The sequence below is a fragment of the Gobio gobio genome, assembly GCF_949357685.1.
Source record: "Gobio gobio genome assembly, chromosome: 1".
NCBI classification, from domain to species: domain Eukaryota; kingdom Metazoa; phylum Chordata; class Actinopteri; order Cypriniformes; family Gobionidae; genus Gobio; species Gobio gobio.
In genome coordinates, this window is record NC_137097.1 from 63119355 (window position 1) to 63138226 (window position 18872).

The 18872-nt window shown below is 44.2% G+C and overlaps 1 protein-coding gene across 1 annotated transcript; it reads left to right on the forward strand.

The window, feature by feature from the left end:
* On the forward strand, nucleotides 1-4354 carry LOC307137021 (intercellular adhesion molecule 4-like). Its single transcript, XM_079834501.1, has 5 exons — nucleotides 1-339; nucleotides 1187-1447; nucleotides 1552-1881; nucleotides 2958-3191; nucleotides 3457-4354. The coding sequence occupies exons 1-5, from the start codon at nucleotides 276-278 to the stop codon at nucleotides 3525-3527; spliced, it is 960 nt and encodes a 319-aa protein (XP_079690627.1). The 5' UTR covers nucleotides 1-275; the 3' UTR covers nucleotides 3528-4354.
* The last annotated feature ends 14518 nt before the right edge of the window (nucleotides 4355-18872 follow it).

Sequence of the window (18872 nt, forward strand, 5' to 3'; positions counted from 1 at the left end):
ATGAACCAAAAGAACTCCGTGTTAACCAACATCAGTCTCAGCTTTTCTGGTTGGTTAGGGAAACCTCATTACAAGGATTCAGGTTGTTTCTACATTTCATTTTGTTCCATTTCTGGGTTTTGTAGCTGTACACATTTTGGGTGTGGTTAGTTTTTTTTTGTTTCAGTATTGCGTTGCTCGAGCTACTCAGTCACAGACTTACAGTCAGAGTTGCAGTGATACAGTTGCGTCTTATTTACAGCATTTTCTGATCAGTTGTTTTTCTCTGAGTAAATATGCTTCAACATTTCTTTGGACTGGTTTATCTCTCGGCAGTTTCACAGCTTGTGCTTTTCACAGGTTTGTATGATGACTTAATTCTGTCTTTTATTCTGATGCATTATCTGGAATGAGACTAAATATGTTTTAAACTTGAGCTTTTCTTTATTGTAGGCTAAGTTATTATAACTTTGTTTTTGTCTTAAGACCATATTTTGGATTGTTATATTAATTTCTGTTTAGTTGACATGAGTTTGGACTAACCCTATTTAAAAATATCTGCATGTAATTACATCTGTAGTTATTTTCTGTAATGAAATCTATAATTACACTGTTGACCCCTTAACCCACCCTTAAACTTGCCCACACCACCAAACCTGTCATAACCTTACCCGTATCCTAACAGCAGCAAGAGTGTTTTGCAATATGAGCACAATAAGTACATTGAACCTAACAATATAATTATTTTATGCAATTATACATTAAGGACGCCTAATATAAAGTGTGACCGTTTTTATTTTGTAGCATAACATGATTGTACAGCAACCCATAACATTTTTTATTACCTATACTAAACTGCATGCATTTCACGGAAGAACATTGGTTTGGTTGTGGTTCGCTGTGCCTGACTTTGTGGATGAATGCTTTTCTCTAAAGAGAGAGAGATTATCTGCTCATAAAACATTACTGGGCTTAAGAGATATAACCAGTTTAGATGGAAAGGATCTCAAGCTGATTAGCCATAGTGATTCAGGGTAAGACAAAAAAGTTACATAGGGTACCTTTAAGTAAATGTCATCGGCCCAACTCTATAAAATACAAAACTCTAGAGGCCGTGGACCAGTGGTCAGTTTGTGTCTGCTTGTAATCCAATTCTTGCTGAATCTTCATCCTTTTTAAATCACATCCTTCTCAATGTGTTTAATAGGTACACATGCTGCATGTCCTGTTCAGCTCAACCCACAGAGAGTTGTTGTGAAGTTCGGCGATTCTGTTTCAGCTGACTGTAGCACTTCCGTCGCGCATGAAGGGATGGGATGGGAAGCCGATGAGGGAGCAGTGCCTATGAGCAGAGTCAGTCTGATCACATGGAGAGTCTCAAACCTGAGAGAATGGGACATAAAGCCATCCTGCTTCATAAACTACAATGATGACCAGTGTCTATCAGAGCTCCCAGTGACTGTTTACAGTGAGTTTCTGTTATTGATATTTTTATCTTTTCATCCTCAGAAATATCTAACATATGCACATTCATGACTGCAGATATCAGAGTGTGTAAATCTTCCTCCACAGAGACTCCAGACAGTGTGTCCATCAGCACTGCGAATCACAACGGACCAATGATGGAGGGAAACCAGTATGAGCTCCAGTGTGACGTTCTCAATGTGGCTCCTGTTCAGTATCTCACTGTCAAATGGTACAAAGGACAGACTCTGGTGAATCAAACCACCTTCACTGACACCATCAAGACTCCAGTCAGTAACACATCTAAACTCCTGATCCGTCCAGACAGAGCTGATGATGGGGCTCAGTACTGGTGTGAAGCAGAGCTGGAACTGGGAAAAGAAGGACCTCAACCTCCTCCTAAAGTCACATCAAAAACTCTCTATGTTGAAGTTTACTGTAAGTTTATTTATTGTTAAACTTGTAATTTGATTCAGTTTAATTAATTTCTTATTTTCTGAAAGGCCTTTAGTGTGAAGGATTAAGGATTAGTGTGAAGTGAATTAACATGCAAAAAAGGTTTCAGCTGATCTATTGCAGTTTTTCTCAGTCGCTTTGGTACATTTCTCGAATCATCCTCGACATTTGCAAAACAGCAAGTGCATTTCTCTAAACAATTGGTACAAATAGCAAAACACCATGGATAACCTGCAAAAGCCACTCTCTTACTCAAAATCCTTAGTTCATCTCTCAAAAGTAAATTTCTGTGTCAATGAACATGTCAGTGCCATCAGAATGACAAGTCCTTGTGTCATTGTGTATGAATAAGACAGTCAAACTGCTTAGTCATATTATCAATATAACTGTACTCTGGAGGGATGTTCTGATGTAAATATGGCTAAAATTTTGATGACAATTATTGTAAATTGTAGGTTACACCTTAGTGTATGTGGGAGTTTGAATGCAAGAGACTGGACAAGATTCACATTTATGCTTTTACTGTTTGTACTGTAATTTTTTGACAGACCATGTCATTGCGATACAGAAAGGAAAAGACAGCACTGCATAGCACAAAGAAAAAAACCCACAGAAAAACAAAAGTAGAAATGTGAACGTCTAACGGAAATGTATAGAAATATGCTTGACATTTTATGACAACTTGTTCAACCATTTTGCATGTAAAGACTTGTGCTATGAACTAATGCCTACATGTTGTGGGGGGTGAGACTATTCAACAGAGACCCATTATAATACATTTTGATCAACATGACATAAGCAACTGATAATGTAGGAAACAGCAGAGATTTGTACATAATCATTTGCATGGATGTACACAGGCATTTGCAACTTGAGATTTAGAAATGAGAAACTGCTTTTTTGATGTGCACAAGTGACACGATGTGAAGATTGAACAGGTAGCTTTGAGAATTTCAATTCTGATCTGAGAAATGTACCAAAGCGACTGAGAAAAACTGTAATAAGAGCTGCTCATCATGGTGCTGTTGTGCTGAAAAATGTCCCTCTGTCCTTCTCAGATAAACCAAAACACTCCAGTTCAGAAGAGACCATCAATATAAACAATGAGGTCACGCTAAACTGTACAGTGAAGGCAAACCCGGCTCCTACGTACTCATGGCACTCAATACATCTGAAAGACACGACCAGCTCCTCAGTGATCCAGTCCTCCAAACTCAGTCCAGGAAACTACACGTGCACTGCCACAAACTCTCAGGGACAAGACAGCAAAGTGTTCATCCTCAAATCTACAGGTCAGTTAAAGATAAAAATTTTTTACAGCATATCCTCTGTCTGTTCGATATTTTTTAGTCATTTTGTTCTCTTTGAAAATGGGGAAGGAATTGGAGTGCACATTTGTGAAATATCTGATGACTTACTTGAGTTGATTTATGACACATACTGGATGTCCACATTTCTGGATGTCGGTTTGGGTGTTTCTTCACTGAGTGTAAAACCACTACTTGTGTGTGTTTCTGTTTGTAGTGTACCATCATTAACACTGCTCTTCTTCCACAGGTAGTCGTCCCACATTCTGGACTGTTTGTATCTTCTTCCATTTGATGGTTGCATTATTGATTGTCATTTAGAAGAAGTAAAAATTCTTTTGACTTGTAGCGCTTCACCGATTATGTGTATAAAGTCAATGTAAATGAATAACTTGATATGCATGATCAGGAAAACTGCTATTACATATCACTTTTAATTAAAAATAAATTCCTGCCTTTAAATGTTACCATTACATTTTCTTCAACATTCATTTGAATTTTTGTGATTCTTTTTGAAACTTTTGGACATAAATATCAAATGAATCTCACAGCATAAAAATTATAGTAAATATATTTTTTTAGGTAACACTTTGCAATACAGGGGCACTGATATACATTATTCATGCTTAACTAATGCACAGATAATCATGAGTTAATGTTTGGCTCCTGAAGAACTAGACCCTTTATTAATGATCACTGCATCAGCAACTAATGAACATAATATATGATTAATAGATTAAGTATATTAATTGTTATTAGTTAAATGTGTCATAATGGATTAATTCCCTATAATAAAATATTATATTAACTAATAGTGTAAATGAATGTGTTAATTACCACAACAGTTCGAAGCCATGCCTTTCAACTTTCAGTTGTCTGCTTTAATGAATCATTAGCTAATGATTCTGCTGTCTTGTAGCGCTTCACCGATCATGTGTATGAATCAATGTACAGTGGCAAGAAAAAGTATGTGAACCACTTGCAAATTCTGTGAAAATGTGAATAATTCTAACTAAATAAGAGATCATACAAAACATTTTTATTTAATACTGTCCTGAATAAGATATTTGACTTAAAAATGTTTACATATAGTCCACAAGACAAAAAAAAATTGCTGAATTTATTAAAATAACCCCTGTTCAAAAGTGTATGAACCCTTGATTCTCAATACTGTGTCGTGCCCTGGATGATCCACGGCTGTTTTTTTTTTGTTTTGTGATGGTTGTTCATGAGTCCCTTGTTTGTCCTGAGCAGTTAAACTGCCCAACGTTCTTCATAAAAATCCTCCAGGTCCCGAAAAGTCTTCAGTTTTCCAGCATCTTTTGCATATTTGAACCGTCTCCAGCGGGGACTGTATGACTTTGAGATCCATCTTTTTACACTGAGGACAATTGAGGGACTCAAACACAACTATTAAAAAACAGTTCAAACATTCACTGATGCTTCAGAAGGAAACACAACACATTAAGAGCTGGGGGTGAATCACTTTTAATACATCACTTTTAATTATAAATAAATTCCTGCCTTTAAACCATGAAATATAACATCTGATAGTGACTGATAGTGACACACAAATCCAGTCTCACAACATACAAATTATACATACTAATTTATAACATAAACATAATAATTTTTTTGTGATAATATATTATTTGTTTAAAATTTTAAAACCATTTATCTCTCACAAATACATGTGACATAACATTTAAAGGGTAACTTCAGTGATTTAGCATTAAGCTTTGTATCAGTAGAAATCCGGTATATATTCGATTTATGGTACTTTCCCCCCTCGTGTCCCCCTGAGATTACAGAATTATGCATTTTATTTCTGGAAAAAATCCTCAGATGACGCAAATATAATTTTTGGCCAGAGCCTAGAGACTACAGCCAGTAGAAGCTAGTTCTGCATGTTTTCAACCCGCCCACAGGGGAGAGATCTCACTCACAGAATGTAAAATGATAACCAGTAGCCGTGGCTTTGGGAGTGGTAGGGCAGCAAAGCAAGTGCATTCTAGGAGTTGTTGTCTTTCATCCACATGACACAAAAATACATTTTCTGTCTTTTCTCAGTCTAGAAGGCACCAAATTCAAAAATTATTTCACATTTCTACTACATAAATGACACAGTTTAAATACACATTCATCTTCCCAGTGCTGAAGTACTGCTTTAATCATTTTTTAAAAGTAATATCAAGATTTTGGGTCAAAATATTAACAATAAAAAAAAAACAATATTTACTTTTATATGATAAACAATTTTAGTAGTGTTGATGTCCAGTGTAAAATTTGGATCCTAAAGAAAAGAAAAATACTACTGAGAACTGTTTAAAAGAAAAACAAAGCTGGAGTAAATAATCAAATGTCATTTTTTGACATTATAACATCAGTATTCAAGTATATTTTATTGTTTGTCACCTTGTAATACCTCATTTAAAGGTATTAAAGGTAGGGTAGGTAAGATTTGGTTAAAAAACTTTTTTTCCCAATTTGTTTAAACTTTCTTTATATATCAATACATAATTAAAATGTAAGTACTCTGAAAAAGAAAGTATAAAAATTGAGTGTCTGTAGACCTCTCACGACTGTTTTAAAGACAGCTCATTATTTCCATTCACTCCACCTCCTCCCTTCTGGGCTCTTTCCAAAGCCACGCCCCCAAAACACATGAACGCGCCACGCCGACAGCGATCAGCTCAGCTGAAAGACGCATTATTTACCTGAGACGAGCGGAGAAGAAGGAGCGGAGTGCATGTAGTGACATAATGTCAGAATCACATGTAATAAAAAATCTAACTTTATCATTATGAATATAAACAAATAAGATGTCTTTTAGTACTCACTATCAAGCTAGAATAACGATACTGGTAAAGTTTAAAATACACACACAACACAGTGTCTACGACACAAAGGCAGAGATAAACGTGTAGGTAAAGTTCCCGGTGAACATGGTAAAAGAGAGGGTAGTAGCTAAAGCTAACTTAGTTCTAAAAAAAGTTCCTGGATGCGGTGTACTAGCTTTTACACATGCATTTTGTTATCTAAAGTTACATTTTGCGAAATTCAACACGACAGCGATCAACTTGAGCTAAGCATATTGAGTATTTATCATCTCTACTAATGGCTCGCTAAGTGTATAACATTGTAACTTTATGCTAAGTAATGTTATGTTAGCTATATTAGGCAGCTACGTGTGCTAGTGATACATGCTTCATGAAAACATAAACCAAAACAATTTATAATCAAAATGAAAGATAACCTGTCCAGCAGAAACACAGCCTCTTGAACTCAAATCAAACGGGTGCGCCAGGGTTGCCAGGTTTTCACAACAAAATCCGCCCAATTGCTACTCAAAACTAGCCCAAAACAAGCCCAATCGTGTTTATCGCATTTGGGGGGTAAAATATGTGTCTTTTTGGTAGGGCTGCTTGCTAAAATTCGCAAATCCCGGGGCAAAATATCACATAATTAGGGTCGCTTCAACCCGCGGACATGAAAAACAGCCCTCGGTAACAGTGTTTGAAGTAGCCCGACTTGGCAACACTGGGGCGCGCGCATGTGGGCAGATCCTGGAGCAAAAGCGGCGGTAGCCATGGTAGCGAGAGAGAGTGACAGTCGCCCAAGCCAATCACTTGTTTCGGCCCGAACGAAAATAATGAGCGGTGTTTATTGCAGATTAAAAAGTCTAGAGTCACTCGATTTTTATACTCTCTTTTTCAGAGTACTTACATTTAATTATGTATTGACATATAAAGAAAGTTTAAACAAATTTGGACAAAAGTGTTTTAGATCTTTCTTACCTATCCCACCTTTAAGCATTAATCATTGCAACATCTTTTAAATGTGTTCTGTGTGTGAATGTGAGCTGAGCACAAGTTAAGCTCAGTTCAGTAGTGCCTCTTCCTGTAAGCAGAGTACAAAGATTGTGAAAGCCATTTCAGCTCTGCACAAAATGTTTTAGAAAACACAGGACAATTGCCGGCTAATAAACTTGGGCTTTTTTGGCTTTGAATTCTTCTTCAGTGTTATATGTTATGAATTTTCTCAGTTGACAGTTTGTTTAGGGAAATTAATATGCTTGAATATGTGTTTCACAGTTTCACAGAGTTTTCATACAAAGTCAAAGAAGGAAGAACATGTTAATCGCAAGCCATCTAACCAGAGTGTGGTCTGCCATTAGTCTGTGTATCTGTATTTTAACTAGAATATTTTGTTGTATGAATATCATGAACATGCAACATATCGAAAGAAAGAACAGACCTTTTGATTTTAAACAAATTGTTTTATTTGTTTTGTTGTAGCTGCATGCATTCTTTTTTTTTTATCAACACTTGAATGTGGGTAAGTTTAATCAAAAAGCAACATTGAGCAAAAAGCTGAGATCATCACGTTTTTGTCAAAGACTACTGCACGTCTGGATCAAATGCATAATGATGATCAAAACATAGATGGAGATTGAGTCCATCAACAGCCGCAAAGCTTGCGCAGTTCTCTGACCACTTCCTGGGTCTTCGCTCACTCTGTAATATTAGGCCATTTTGATTTATATGCTGTTTATTGCTGATGATTGCATTCTTTTTCATATGCATCTGCTTATATATGCCATTGCTAGTTTCTGCTGCTTCTTTTCCTGTTTTGATCTGGAGATACTGTACTCGTTCGGGAGATTCGTAACAGCGTCCCCTACCTTCCCTTACAAAAAAGAAGTTTATTCAAGTGTTCTATTAGTATACTTCTTTTAAACTAAATTTAAGAAAGTCTAATTTTGATATACTTCTCAGAAATATACTTAAAATTGCACTTAAGTATACTTCACTTATACTGACAGAAAATGTATATTTGGCCTAAACTTGTACTCAATCTTTGGATCGCGATATACTTAAAAGTATAATTAAGTATATAGTTGAACATATTTTTTTTTTAACATAATTTTACATACAGTATTATTAAACTTACATTGTTTGAAAATATAGATTAGAATATTGATTTTAAACAGATGTTCCTAATTCTGCAAATGTGAATTTTTATGTAGGCTAGACCACTGGTAGTGTACATAGGAATTTACTTCATCTTTCTCCGCCATTGACTGAATTTTCCAGCTATGTTTTCACTGTTATACGGTAGGGGGTGTTATGACATCTTCTAGTACAGAATCTCCGGATCAAAATACAGGAGAAGAAGAAGCTGAAACAAGTGATAGAAGATTGCTAACGCAAATGTAAAATAACGTGTTCATCAAACATTTAACAGCATGTCAATCAAAACTGCCTAATGTTACAGAATGAAATGTCGAGCCCATGAAGAGGAAACGACTGTGAAGCTTTGAGGGTGTTGCTGGACTCAATCTACTCCGTCTGTGTTTTGATCATTAAAAATGTGCCTTTCTTTATAAAACTTACCCACAGGTGTTGATAAAAAAGGATGCATGAAGCTATAATAAGATGTTTTTAAAATTAGTTAAAGTACAGTTGTAAGAGTCGGTTTTGGTGCTAAGACAAAAGCTGAGATACACACCTCAGCAATTGAACAATAAAAGTCACTAATCTTGAGAGAAAGATCTCACAGAAACTGTGACAACACCCTGACAAACATTCCTCCCCCCTCCCCATTTTGCCCTCTCCTTGCCATGTTTTCAAGTCACCAAATGCAGATATATCAGTGATGATGTATCTTGTAAATCTATTGCTTTATCCCTTTCATGTTTGATGTCTTTTTAAAGGTCTCAGTGCGAATGGTAAAATGGTCTCAGTTTCACTGCAGTCACTGGTAGTATTAGAAAGATTGGAAAACTAATGAGAATTCAGTCCTCCTTTTGAGGAATTTCTTCAAAGATATCTGATCCACTCCCCCAAAACCAGGTGGGGGTGTTGCAAATATTTACAAACCTTTTGTCCTAGTTGAAGTATTTAAGGCTGGATAATCTAACTCTCAGGGGGAATATTCTGTAGTCAGAACCCCCCGTGCAAACTGCATGTAGATGTGCCAGACATGATGACTCTTTTAAATTATTTTCATATTGCTTTGCAATTGTGTTTTATGTTTTTACGCTGATCAGTTGTGTACCATGGATTCTTGTTTACTTATTTACTTTTCCGGTCTGGCCAAAATAAATGTTAATCTTGATTTATTCTGTATCTTTCTGAAATCGTTATTTTATTCATGTCCATGCGGGGTAAGTAGGGGTTACCGCAGATCTCTCTGCCAGGGCAGATCATACTGGGAACCCCATAGCGGGAGCATTGAGCCATGCATGAGGGAAAACCTGATTTCTGACTGCCACTGTTATTATAAGTTGCAGTTTCCGTGACTATCACTAAAATTACACGTTTTATTATGAGTGCACATGTGTGTCTCACTTAGAGGTAAGATAGTTCACCCTGCAATCCTCTGTAATATCAGAACTGACTAATCTGTGTCCGTTAGAGCAAGCGAAATCCGGACGCTTAGCCTATTTGAGACTCCGGGTCCCATGGAGGATATTAATATTTGAAAATAAGTGATACTACGAAAAATCAACAATCTAAATTAAATCGCAACTAATCTTCAAATCAGCTGATAAACTCTAAATGTAACACACTTTATGGAGTCAGATAGAATTGGAGTCAGATAAAATTATTAATGGAGTCAGATTTAAAATGAGATATCAATAAATTAAGAGAACTTCACCAAAATGCTGAAAAGGCTTACACGCAGAATTCCTTTTGACCAAGTCATTAGTATCCGGTTTTTGGGCTAATGGATGGAAATTTACACAGTTAAAGGTATAGTTCAAGTATTGCATGGACTGTATATTGTCTTGAGATATGCTCTTTTCCTTTGCATTTGTATCTCTGAAGTTGGATTCAAGGGCTCTGATGACAGAGGCAGGTGTCAATATTGGGAGTTCCTTAACTGATACACGATGGCACAGGCCTGGGACTTCTGTTGACTTTGCAACCCGTGGTGAACAATAGTCCAACCCAGGTCCATCCTGAAGGCATTCAGCTCATCATCACCTCCTGCGATGACTTGTCGTGGAACAGTTATAACCAGGATAATCTGGAGTCCGACCTTACAATCCATCAGCTTTGGTATTTCCTGTGCTATTTCATTCAGATGACCTTCTGGCAGTTTCCGGGGTAAGAATTTGTGGGAACATTCTTAGTGGAATGAAATCGACAGGTGGTAAACTCTTTCACTTTGAACAATGGAATCCTTTCCGTTCATTGCAGTAAGCTTTAACAACCCATTTTATCCCAAAAGTTTCCCAGAGATGACATACATGAATTTGTATGGTATTTTTCTAAGGATATTACAGTTTTTCTCAGTCGCTTTGGTACATTTCTCGAATCATCCTCGACATTTGCAAAACAGCAAGTGCATTTCTCAAAACAATTCGTACAAATAGCAAAACACAATGTCGAATCATCCTCGACATTTGCAAAACAGCAAGTGCATTTCTCAAAACAATTCGTACAAATAGCAAAACACCATGGATTACCTGCAAAAGCCAGTCTCTTGCTCAAAATCCTTGGTTCATCTCTCAAAAGTAAATATCTGTGTCAATGAACATGTCAGTGCCATCAGAATGACAAGTCCTTGTGTCATTGTGTATGAATAAGACAGTCAAACTGCTTAGTCATATTATCAATATAACTGTACTCTGGAGGGATGTTCTGATGTAAATATGGCTAAAATTTTGATGACAATTATTGTAAATTGTAGGTTACACCTTAGTGTATGTGGGAGTTTGAATGCAAGAGACTGGACAAGATTCACATTTATGCTTTTACTGTTTGTACTGTAATTTGTTGACAGAACATGTCATTGCGATACAGAAAGGAAAAGACAGCACTGCATAGCACAAAGAAAAAAACCCCCAGAAAAAACAAAAGTAGAAATGTGAACGTCTAACAGAAATGTATAGAAATATTCTTGACATTTTATGACAACTTGTTCAACCATTTTGCATGTAAAGACTTGTGCTATGAACTAATGCCTAAATGTTGTGGGGGGTGAGACTATTCAACAGAGACCCATTATAATACATTTTGATCAACATGACATAAGCAACTGATAATGTAGGAAACAGCAGAGAATTGTACATAATCATTTGCATGGATGTACACAAGCATTTACAACTTGTTCAAAGAAATGAGAAACTGCTTTTTTGATGTGCACAAGTGACACAATGATGTGAAGATTGAACAGGTAGCTTTGAGAATTTCAATTCTGATCTGAGAAATGTTCCAAAGCGACTGAGAAAAACTGTAAACAATCAATGTAAATTATGTAGAAAAATAATTGAAAAGTCCATGAAAAAATGGGTTTTATGTCTGGTCATAATTGTGACCGGTGGTAGAACACAGGGAGTCTAGGTCTATGGTGTTAATGCGTTTACAAAATCATAAAGCTCCAGCAATTACTGGGTTAATTAGATTAAATTAGATTAAAGGTGTCATGAACTGGCTTTTTTTATTTTTTTATACTGTTGCCTGAGGTCATGATGAGATCAACTTATGACGTTCTGCCATGGTTTTGAGGCTCTCTGAAAAACGCTCGGTTTTGATGGGCGTGCCGCACTGAACACTTGGAAGTAAACGCCCACGGCTAGGATTGGATAAGATTTGCATATTTAATGAGCTTCAGCTACTGTCAGTCCCAGGAATCGTCTGGGGAAATGCTCAGAAGACTTGCAAAATATCAACAAACACAATGATTAAATCACACACACACACACACGCACACAATCACACACTCACACATTCACTCGCGCGGACACACACACACACACACACACTCGCGCAGGCGGACACACACACACACACACACTCACTCACTCACTCACTCACTCACTCGCGCAGACACACTCACACACTCACTCGCGCGGACACACACACACACACACTCGCGCGGGCGGACACACACACACACACTCACTCACTCACTCACTCACTCACTCACTCACTCACTCACTCACACTCGCGCAGACGCGGAGACACACACATTCGCGCCTGACCCATAACGTTACAAGTCCGATCATGAGTGAACCAATTCAATAACACCTTCTCCACCCTGTGACAGCATGCTAAGGTAATCAATAGTTCTCTTACGAGAGGTTCTCTCGTATTGTGTAAGTTCCTTACGCTACGGGAAAGTATTCTTTCTTCGAGATTTCTGAAAAACCCAAAATTATCCTTAATTTTGTAACATTGTCAACGCAGTGCGGCAGCCTGGCAGACCATAGCAGGCTATTCCAGCGTGCTATTGGCTGCTCTGCTGGCAACTGCAGCAGCCTATCGGTGAGCCCGCGTGACGTGGCGACCAATGAGGGCGCTTCGCGCCCACCTGGCTTCATTTGCCTACAGGTGGGGCGTGGCCACGTGTATATAAGCAGGGCTCACGGGCTGCATATTCGATTTTCTTTTCTTCAGCGTAGCCCTTCGCATCGCTGGATCTGGAACCCGCCGCCGTGACCGTGCAGACAAGCAAGCAGAGGACAGCACCTGAGGAAGCCGGCAGCATCGCGCCACCTTCAGCCTTCCGTGCCTGCTCTGCTATCCGGCAGCCCCATATCCTTTTACGCTCAAAGTGTTGTCGCCGCTGCGTCACACTTTTCACAAAAAGAGCCGAGCGTTGATACAAATGTCTCGTTCCACCTGCGGCTCGTGTCACGCACAGCTCAGCTCCGGGGACCGCCATGTGATCTGCGCTCTCTGCCTGGGCCGTGATCACGCCGCCGCCGCACTCCACGCTGGCGGATGCCAAGAGTGCGAAGAACTGACGATGTCGACCCTGCGGGCTCGACTCGTCCTGTTCGAAGATGATATCCCTCCAGTCCCTGCCACGCCGCGCAAGAAGAAGCGCCGCTCGCAGCGGACTCCGGAGCTCGCAGAGAGAAGCTCGCCGGAACCTTTCCCGCCCGCTTCACTCTCGCCTTCCCCGCCCCCACCCCAGGCCGCCATTTCTGTTGCCGCCTCCGGGGATGAGGCGGATGCGGCCGCGGAACGCGCCGACAGCTGCTCCATCATGGCTTCCGACAGCGAGGACTGGTCTTCCGCGTCCTCTTCAGTCCGGGGCTCCGGACGCTCTCGAGCGGGTGAGGACGCCGAACTCTTGCGCCTTCTCACCCGGGCTGTCGAGCAGCTAGGCCTCGAATGGGCCCCGCCCAAGGTGGCAGCGCCGAACCGACTTGACGGATGCTTCCTAAACAGTCGCCGCCGTGCGCCCACCTCCAGGACTGCACCCTTTTTGCCGGAGCTTCACGAGGAGCTCGCAAAGTCCTGGAACGCGCCATTCTCCGCGAGGGTCTCGTCTCAGGCTTCTTCGACGCTCTCACAAGTTGACGGCGCGGCCGAGAAAGGCTACAACGCTATCCCTCCGGTGGAAGAGACGGTCGCAGCGCACCTTTGCCCGCCTTCTGGTTGGCGCTCAAAGGCTGCCCTCCCGTCTAAGGCCTGCAGAGTGACGTCATCGCTGATCGGCCGCGCTTTCGCTGCCTCCGGTCAAGCTGCGTCCGCTCTGCACTCTATGGCCGTGCTGCAAATCCTCCAAGCTAATCTCCTCCGCGACATGGACGAGAAATGCTGTGACGCTGAGTTAATCACGGATTTGCGAAGCGCGACGGATCTCTCCCTTCGCGCCATCAAGACCGCAGCACAGGCCCTCGGACGCTCTATGGCCTCCCTCACGGTAGCTGAGCGCCACCTCTGGCTCACGCTCGCAGACATGCGAGAAACAGAGCGCGCGGCCTTCCTAAACGCCCCGCTCTCTCCGTCTGGGCTTTTCGGACCAGCGGTCAAGGGGATCGTCGACCGTTTCTCCGAAGTGCAGAAAACGACGCAGGCCATGAACCTTTTCCTGCCTCGACGCCCCGGCGCTAGCAATAGCTCCGCTGCTCGCCGTCCTCGTGACCAGCCAGCAACGAGCTCCGCGCAGCGCCCAGCGCGGCCCCCTTCGTCTCAGAGAAGACCGAGCGGCCGCCCCAGATCGCGCTCTTCCAGCCGTGGTAAGCCGCCTCCACCTCGGGGCCCCCGGCCTAGGATCACGCTGAAGCCCGAGCCTCCAAAGTCCTCCTAACAAGAGGCGAGAAACGACGGTTAAGTCCCGCCGCGGCCGGACCACCGTCAAAACTCTTTTTCCTGTCAGCCCCCACCACTGTGGCTGCTGCAGATGGATTTCACGCAGCCAACGAGCCGGCAAAAATGCCTTCTCGCCTGTCAATAACCGCCGTTTTTACGGCGAACCAGAGAAATCACAAAAGTTGCATTATTTCTGGTCGCACGGCTCGCGCCGTATGTTTCAAATGCAGTAAATGTGCCCACTTTTCTGTGTTCACCCCTGCACACAAGCACTATAAACCCTGTGTCCCCCACTCACATAAAGCGGCCACCGGCCGCTCGAGTGCTAGAGTTAGGTCACGTGTCCGCTTGTTTGCGTCCACGACTAACCACCACACGCGCTGTCACACAGCCACTCTTAACCGGTCATGTTCCACGCGTAAGAGTTGTGCCCGCTCAAACGCGCTCACACATTTTCGCGAACATTATGCCTCAGGCGCCACGCGCCGCACCACACACCATTTATTTTCCGCCCAGGGTGGCCGGAGCGATGAGTGTAGGGCCGCACACAAGCCACTCCCCGCTCGAAGCGGCAGAGATGCAGTGTGTAGGGCGGCCAGCCATCGCGAGCGATCGGCTGGCCCACAGCACAGAGAGCGCGCGCACTGCGCCCGCCCCTCCTATACGGGCCGTCAAACCCGCGAAGCGCGGCGTTTCGAGCCCGGAGGCCGTTCTATCCCGTGTGGCGCACGCGAGAGCGTGGGAAGCCATTCCAGGTGTATCAGAATGGGTGCTGAAAACAGTGAAGCACGGCTACACTCTGCAGTTCGCTCGCCGCCCTCCGCGCTTCTGTGCACGTACAGAGACGAGAGTGAGCGAGGAAGTAGCACATCTACTTCGAGCAGAAATAGCCACGCTGCTGTGCAAAGGGGCTATAGAACCGGTTCCCCACTCTATGAGCGAGTCAGGCTTTTACAGCCGGTATTTTCTCGTGCCAAAAAGGGATGGGTCGCTCAGACCGATTCTGGATCTGAGGCGTCTGAACAAAGCTCTTATGAAAAGATCGTTCAAGATGCTCACGACCAAGCAGATCCTCGCGCATATTCGCCCGAGAGACTGGCTAATCTCCCTAGATTTGAAAGATGCATATTTTCAAATCAAGATAACGCCGCGTCACAGGCCATTCTTACGATTCGCCTTCGACGGCCAGGCTTATCAATACACCGTCCTTCCGTTCGGCCTGTCACTAGCACCCCGTACATTTACGAAGTGCATGGACGCAGCCCTCGCTCCTCTGAGAAATCGAGGGATGCGAGTATTGAACTATCTGGACGATTGGCTCATCCTGGCGCAGTCGGAGGCCGAGCTCCTCGCCCACAGGGCAATGCTGCTCAGCCATCTGGACAGCCTAGGGCTCACGGTCAATTGGACCAAGAGCTCATTAGTGCCCACGCAATCAACCTCATTTCTGGGTTTGAATCTGGACACTGTGGCAATGTCAGCCCGCCTGTCACCCCATCGCGCGCGCCAAGTTCGGCGCATGGCTGCGTACTTTCGGCCGGGCAAAATCGCACCTCTCAAGCTGTTTCAGAGGATGCTGGGACGTATGGCCTCAGCTGCAGCTGTGCTCCAGCTGGGCTTAATGCGCATGCGCCCGCTGCAATGCTGGTTAAACGCCCGAGTGCCTCACAGGGCCTGGGCGTCCGGTGGCTTCAGGATCAGAGTGACTCAGGGCTGCGTGTCAGCCCTAGAGCCCTGGTTAGTAGCCGACTGGTACCAGAGGGGAGTGACGATGGGAGCCATCTCACACCGCAAGGTCATCTCGACGGACGCCTCCACCACGGGTTGGGGCGCCGTTTTCGAGGGCAGATCAGCCTCGGGCCTTTGGTCGAGCGAGGAAAAACTCCTACACATAAACTGTTTGGAGATGATAGCGGTAGAGAACGCGCTCAAGCAGTTTCTCCCGCTTATACGAGGACACCATGTGTTAGTCCGGTCGGACAACACCACAGTGGTGTCCTACGTGAACCGGCAGGGCGGTGTCAGGTCCAGAGGTCTGGGCAATCTGACAGAACGCCTGCTCGTGTGGGCACACAGCTCGCTGCGCTCGTTGAGAGCTGCGCACGTGCCGGGCCACCTCAATGTGGGCCCGGACAAGCTGTCCAGGGGCCTCATTCTCCCAGGAGAATGGTCCCTGCACCCCCAGACAGTCCAGCTGGTATGGCGCCTGTTCGGCAGAGCGGAGCTCGACCTCTTTGCAACAAAAGAGAACGCCCGCTGCCCGACGTTTCTGTCCAAAAGCGAGGATGCGCTGTCCCAAACTTGGCCCAGCCTCCCGCTGTATGCTTTCCCGCCGATCTCCCTATTGCCCCAGGTCATAGCGAAAATCAGGGAAACGCGCCGTCTGGTGCTCCTTATAGCACCGCGCTGGGAGAACCAGATTTGGTACCCAGAGCTGGTGAAGCTGTCGCACTCACCCCCCTGGCCAGTTCCGCTGAGAGCAGACCTTCTCTCTCAAGCAGGAGGCTCAGTTTGGCATCCCCATCCAGAGCGATGGTCTCTGCATGTATGGGTGACCAACGGATACCCGTTGACCTGCCCGAAGGGGTTATGAACACAATTTCACACTCTAGAGCCCCCTCGACGAGGCGGTTATATAGTTCTAAGTGGTCAGTGTTCACTGAGTGGTGTGTTTCCAAGGGATTGGACCCACAGCAATGTGGGGTCCAGCGGGTGCTCTCCTTCCTCCAAGAGCTTTTGGAATTGGGCAGGTCCCCTTCCACGCTCAAAGTGTATGTGGCGGCTATAGCAGCGTTCGCTCAGACGACGCTAGGTAGCACGCTAGGAAGGAACGAGCTCATCGTCCGTTTCCTCAGAGGAGCCAGACGGATGAATCCCCCGCGGCCCCCGTCGGTTCCTATATGGGATCTGGCCTTGGTCCTAGAGGCCCTGAAGACTCATCCCTTTGAACCGCTCGAGACTGTGGAACCAAGGTTCCTTTCGCTGAAAACCACGTTTCTGATAGCTCTGGCTTCAGTGAAACGCGTGGGGGATCTACACGCGCTCTCAGTGAGCCCGACGTGTATGGAGTTCGGTCCTAATGACTCTAAGGTCATTCTCAGACCGAGGCATGGTTATGTCCCCAAAGTGATCGGCACTCCCTTCAGGGCGCAGATTATCTCCCTCTCGGCTCTGCCAGCATCCGATGAGGGGGACGGTGGCAATTTCCTCTGCCCTGTCAGGGCATTGAGGGTTTATGTCACACGCTCCGCCGCCTTCAGGCGTTCTGAGCAGCTATTTGTTTCGTTTGGTGGGCGCACTAAAGGTCTCGCCTCCTCGAAACAGACCCTGTCCAGGTGGATAGTGGACGCGATTGCAACTGCATACGCTTCCAAACACCTGCAGTGCCCGCTAGGTGTCAGAGCACACTCCACCAGAGGCATGGCCTCTTCGTGGGCTTGGGCCAGAGGGATTTCCATCCACGATATCTGTATGGCGGCAGGCTGGGCCTCCCCGTCTACGTTCGTGAGATTTTACAATCTGGAAGTTCCTGCCTTACAGGCGAAAGTGTTATCAGTTCAATAGGGCCGTTGGTTCTGCCCAGTGATTCTGCGCAGACATAGCTCACATACTGGTAGTAAGTTCGGTACTAGGCTCATGTGAATTTGAAGGAGACCGGCGGTGCCATTCCCTCATTTACGAGACGAGCTGTTGTGAGTTTGAAGGTGACCGGCGGTGCCGTTACCTCACTCATATAACAAGATATTGTGAATTTGAAGGCGACCGGCGTTGCCGCTCCCTCATTCATGAGACAAGGTGTGGTGAATTTGAAGGAGACCGGCAGGTGCCGTTCCCTCATTCATGGGACAGGGTGTTGTAACCACCCGTCGTAAACCACCCGTCAGTTCGAATGAAGTGTCTGTATATGTGGTGGCCCGTTTTTCTTTACCGGCCACCCTGCCCGAGCAGTGTTATGGTCCCCGGTTCCCTGGGATACATATGCTGTATGCGAGGCGCGCACGGCGTTGACAATATGTTCCCGTAGCGTAAGGAACTTACGCAATACGAGAGAACCTCTCGTAAGAGAACGATACTCGGTTACTTAACGTAACCTCGGTTCTCTCTAGAAGAGGGAACGAGTATTGCGTTCCTTGCCGTGCGCCCCGCGGGCTTTTACGCTTCAGAACTAAGAAAACCGAATATGCAGCCCGTGAGCCCTGCTTATATACACGTGGCCACGCCCCACCTGTAGGCAAATGAAGCCAGGTGGGCGCGAAGCGCCCTCATTGGTCGCCACGTCACGCGGGCTCACCGATAGGCTGCTGCAGTTGCCAGCAGAGCAGCCAATAGCACGCTGGAATAGCCTGCTATGGTCTGCCAGGCTGCCGCACTGCGTTGACAATGTTACAAAATTAAGGATAATTTTGGGTTTTTCAGAAATCTCGAAGAAAGAATACTTTCCCGTAGCGTAAGGAACTTACGCAACACTCGTTCCCTCTTCTAGAGAGAACCGAGGTTACGTTAAGTAACCGAGTATCGATTTGAAACGATCTGTAATATTATGCAAAACTAACACATATAAAAAAAACATGTTTTAACATGTGTGTTCAGAAGGAAGCTTATGCAGGGA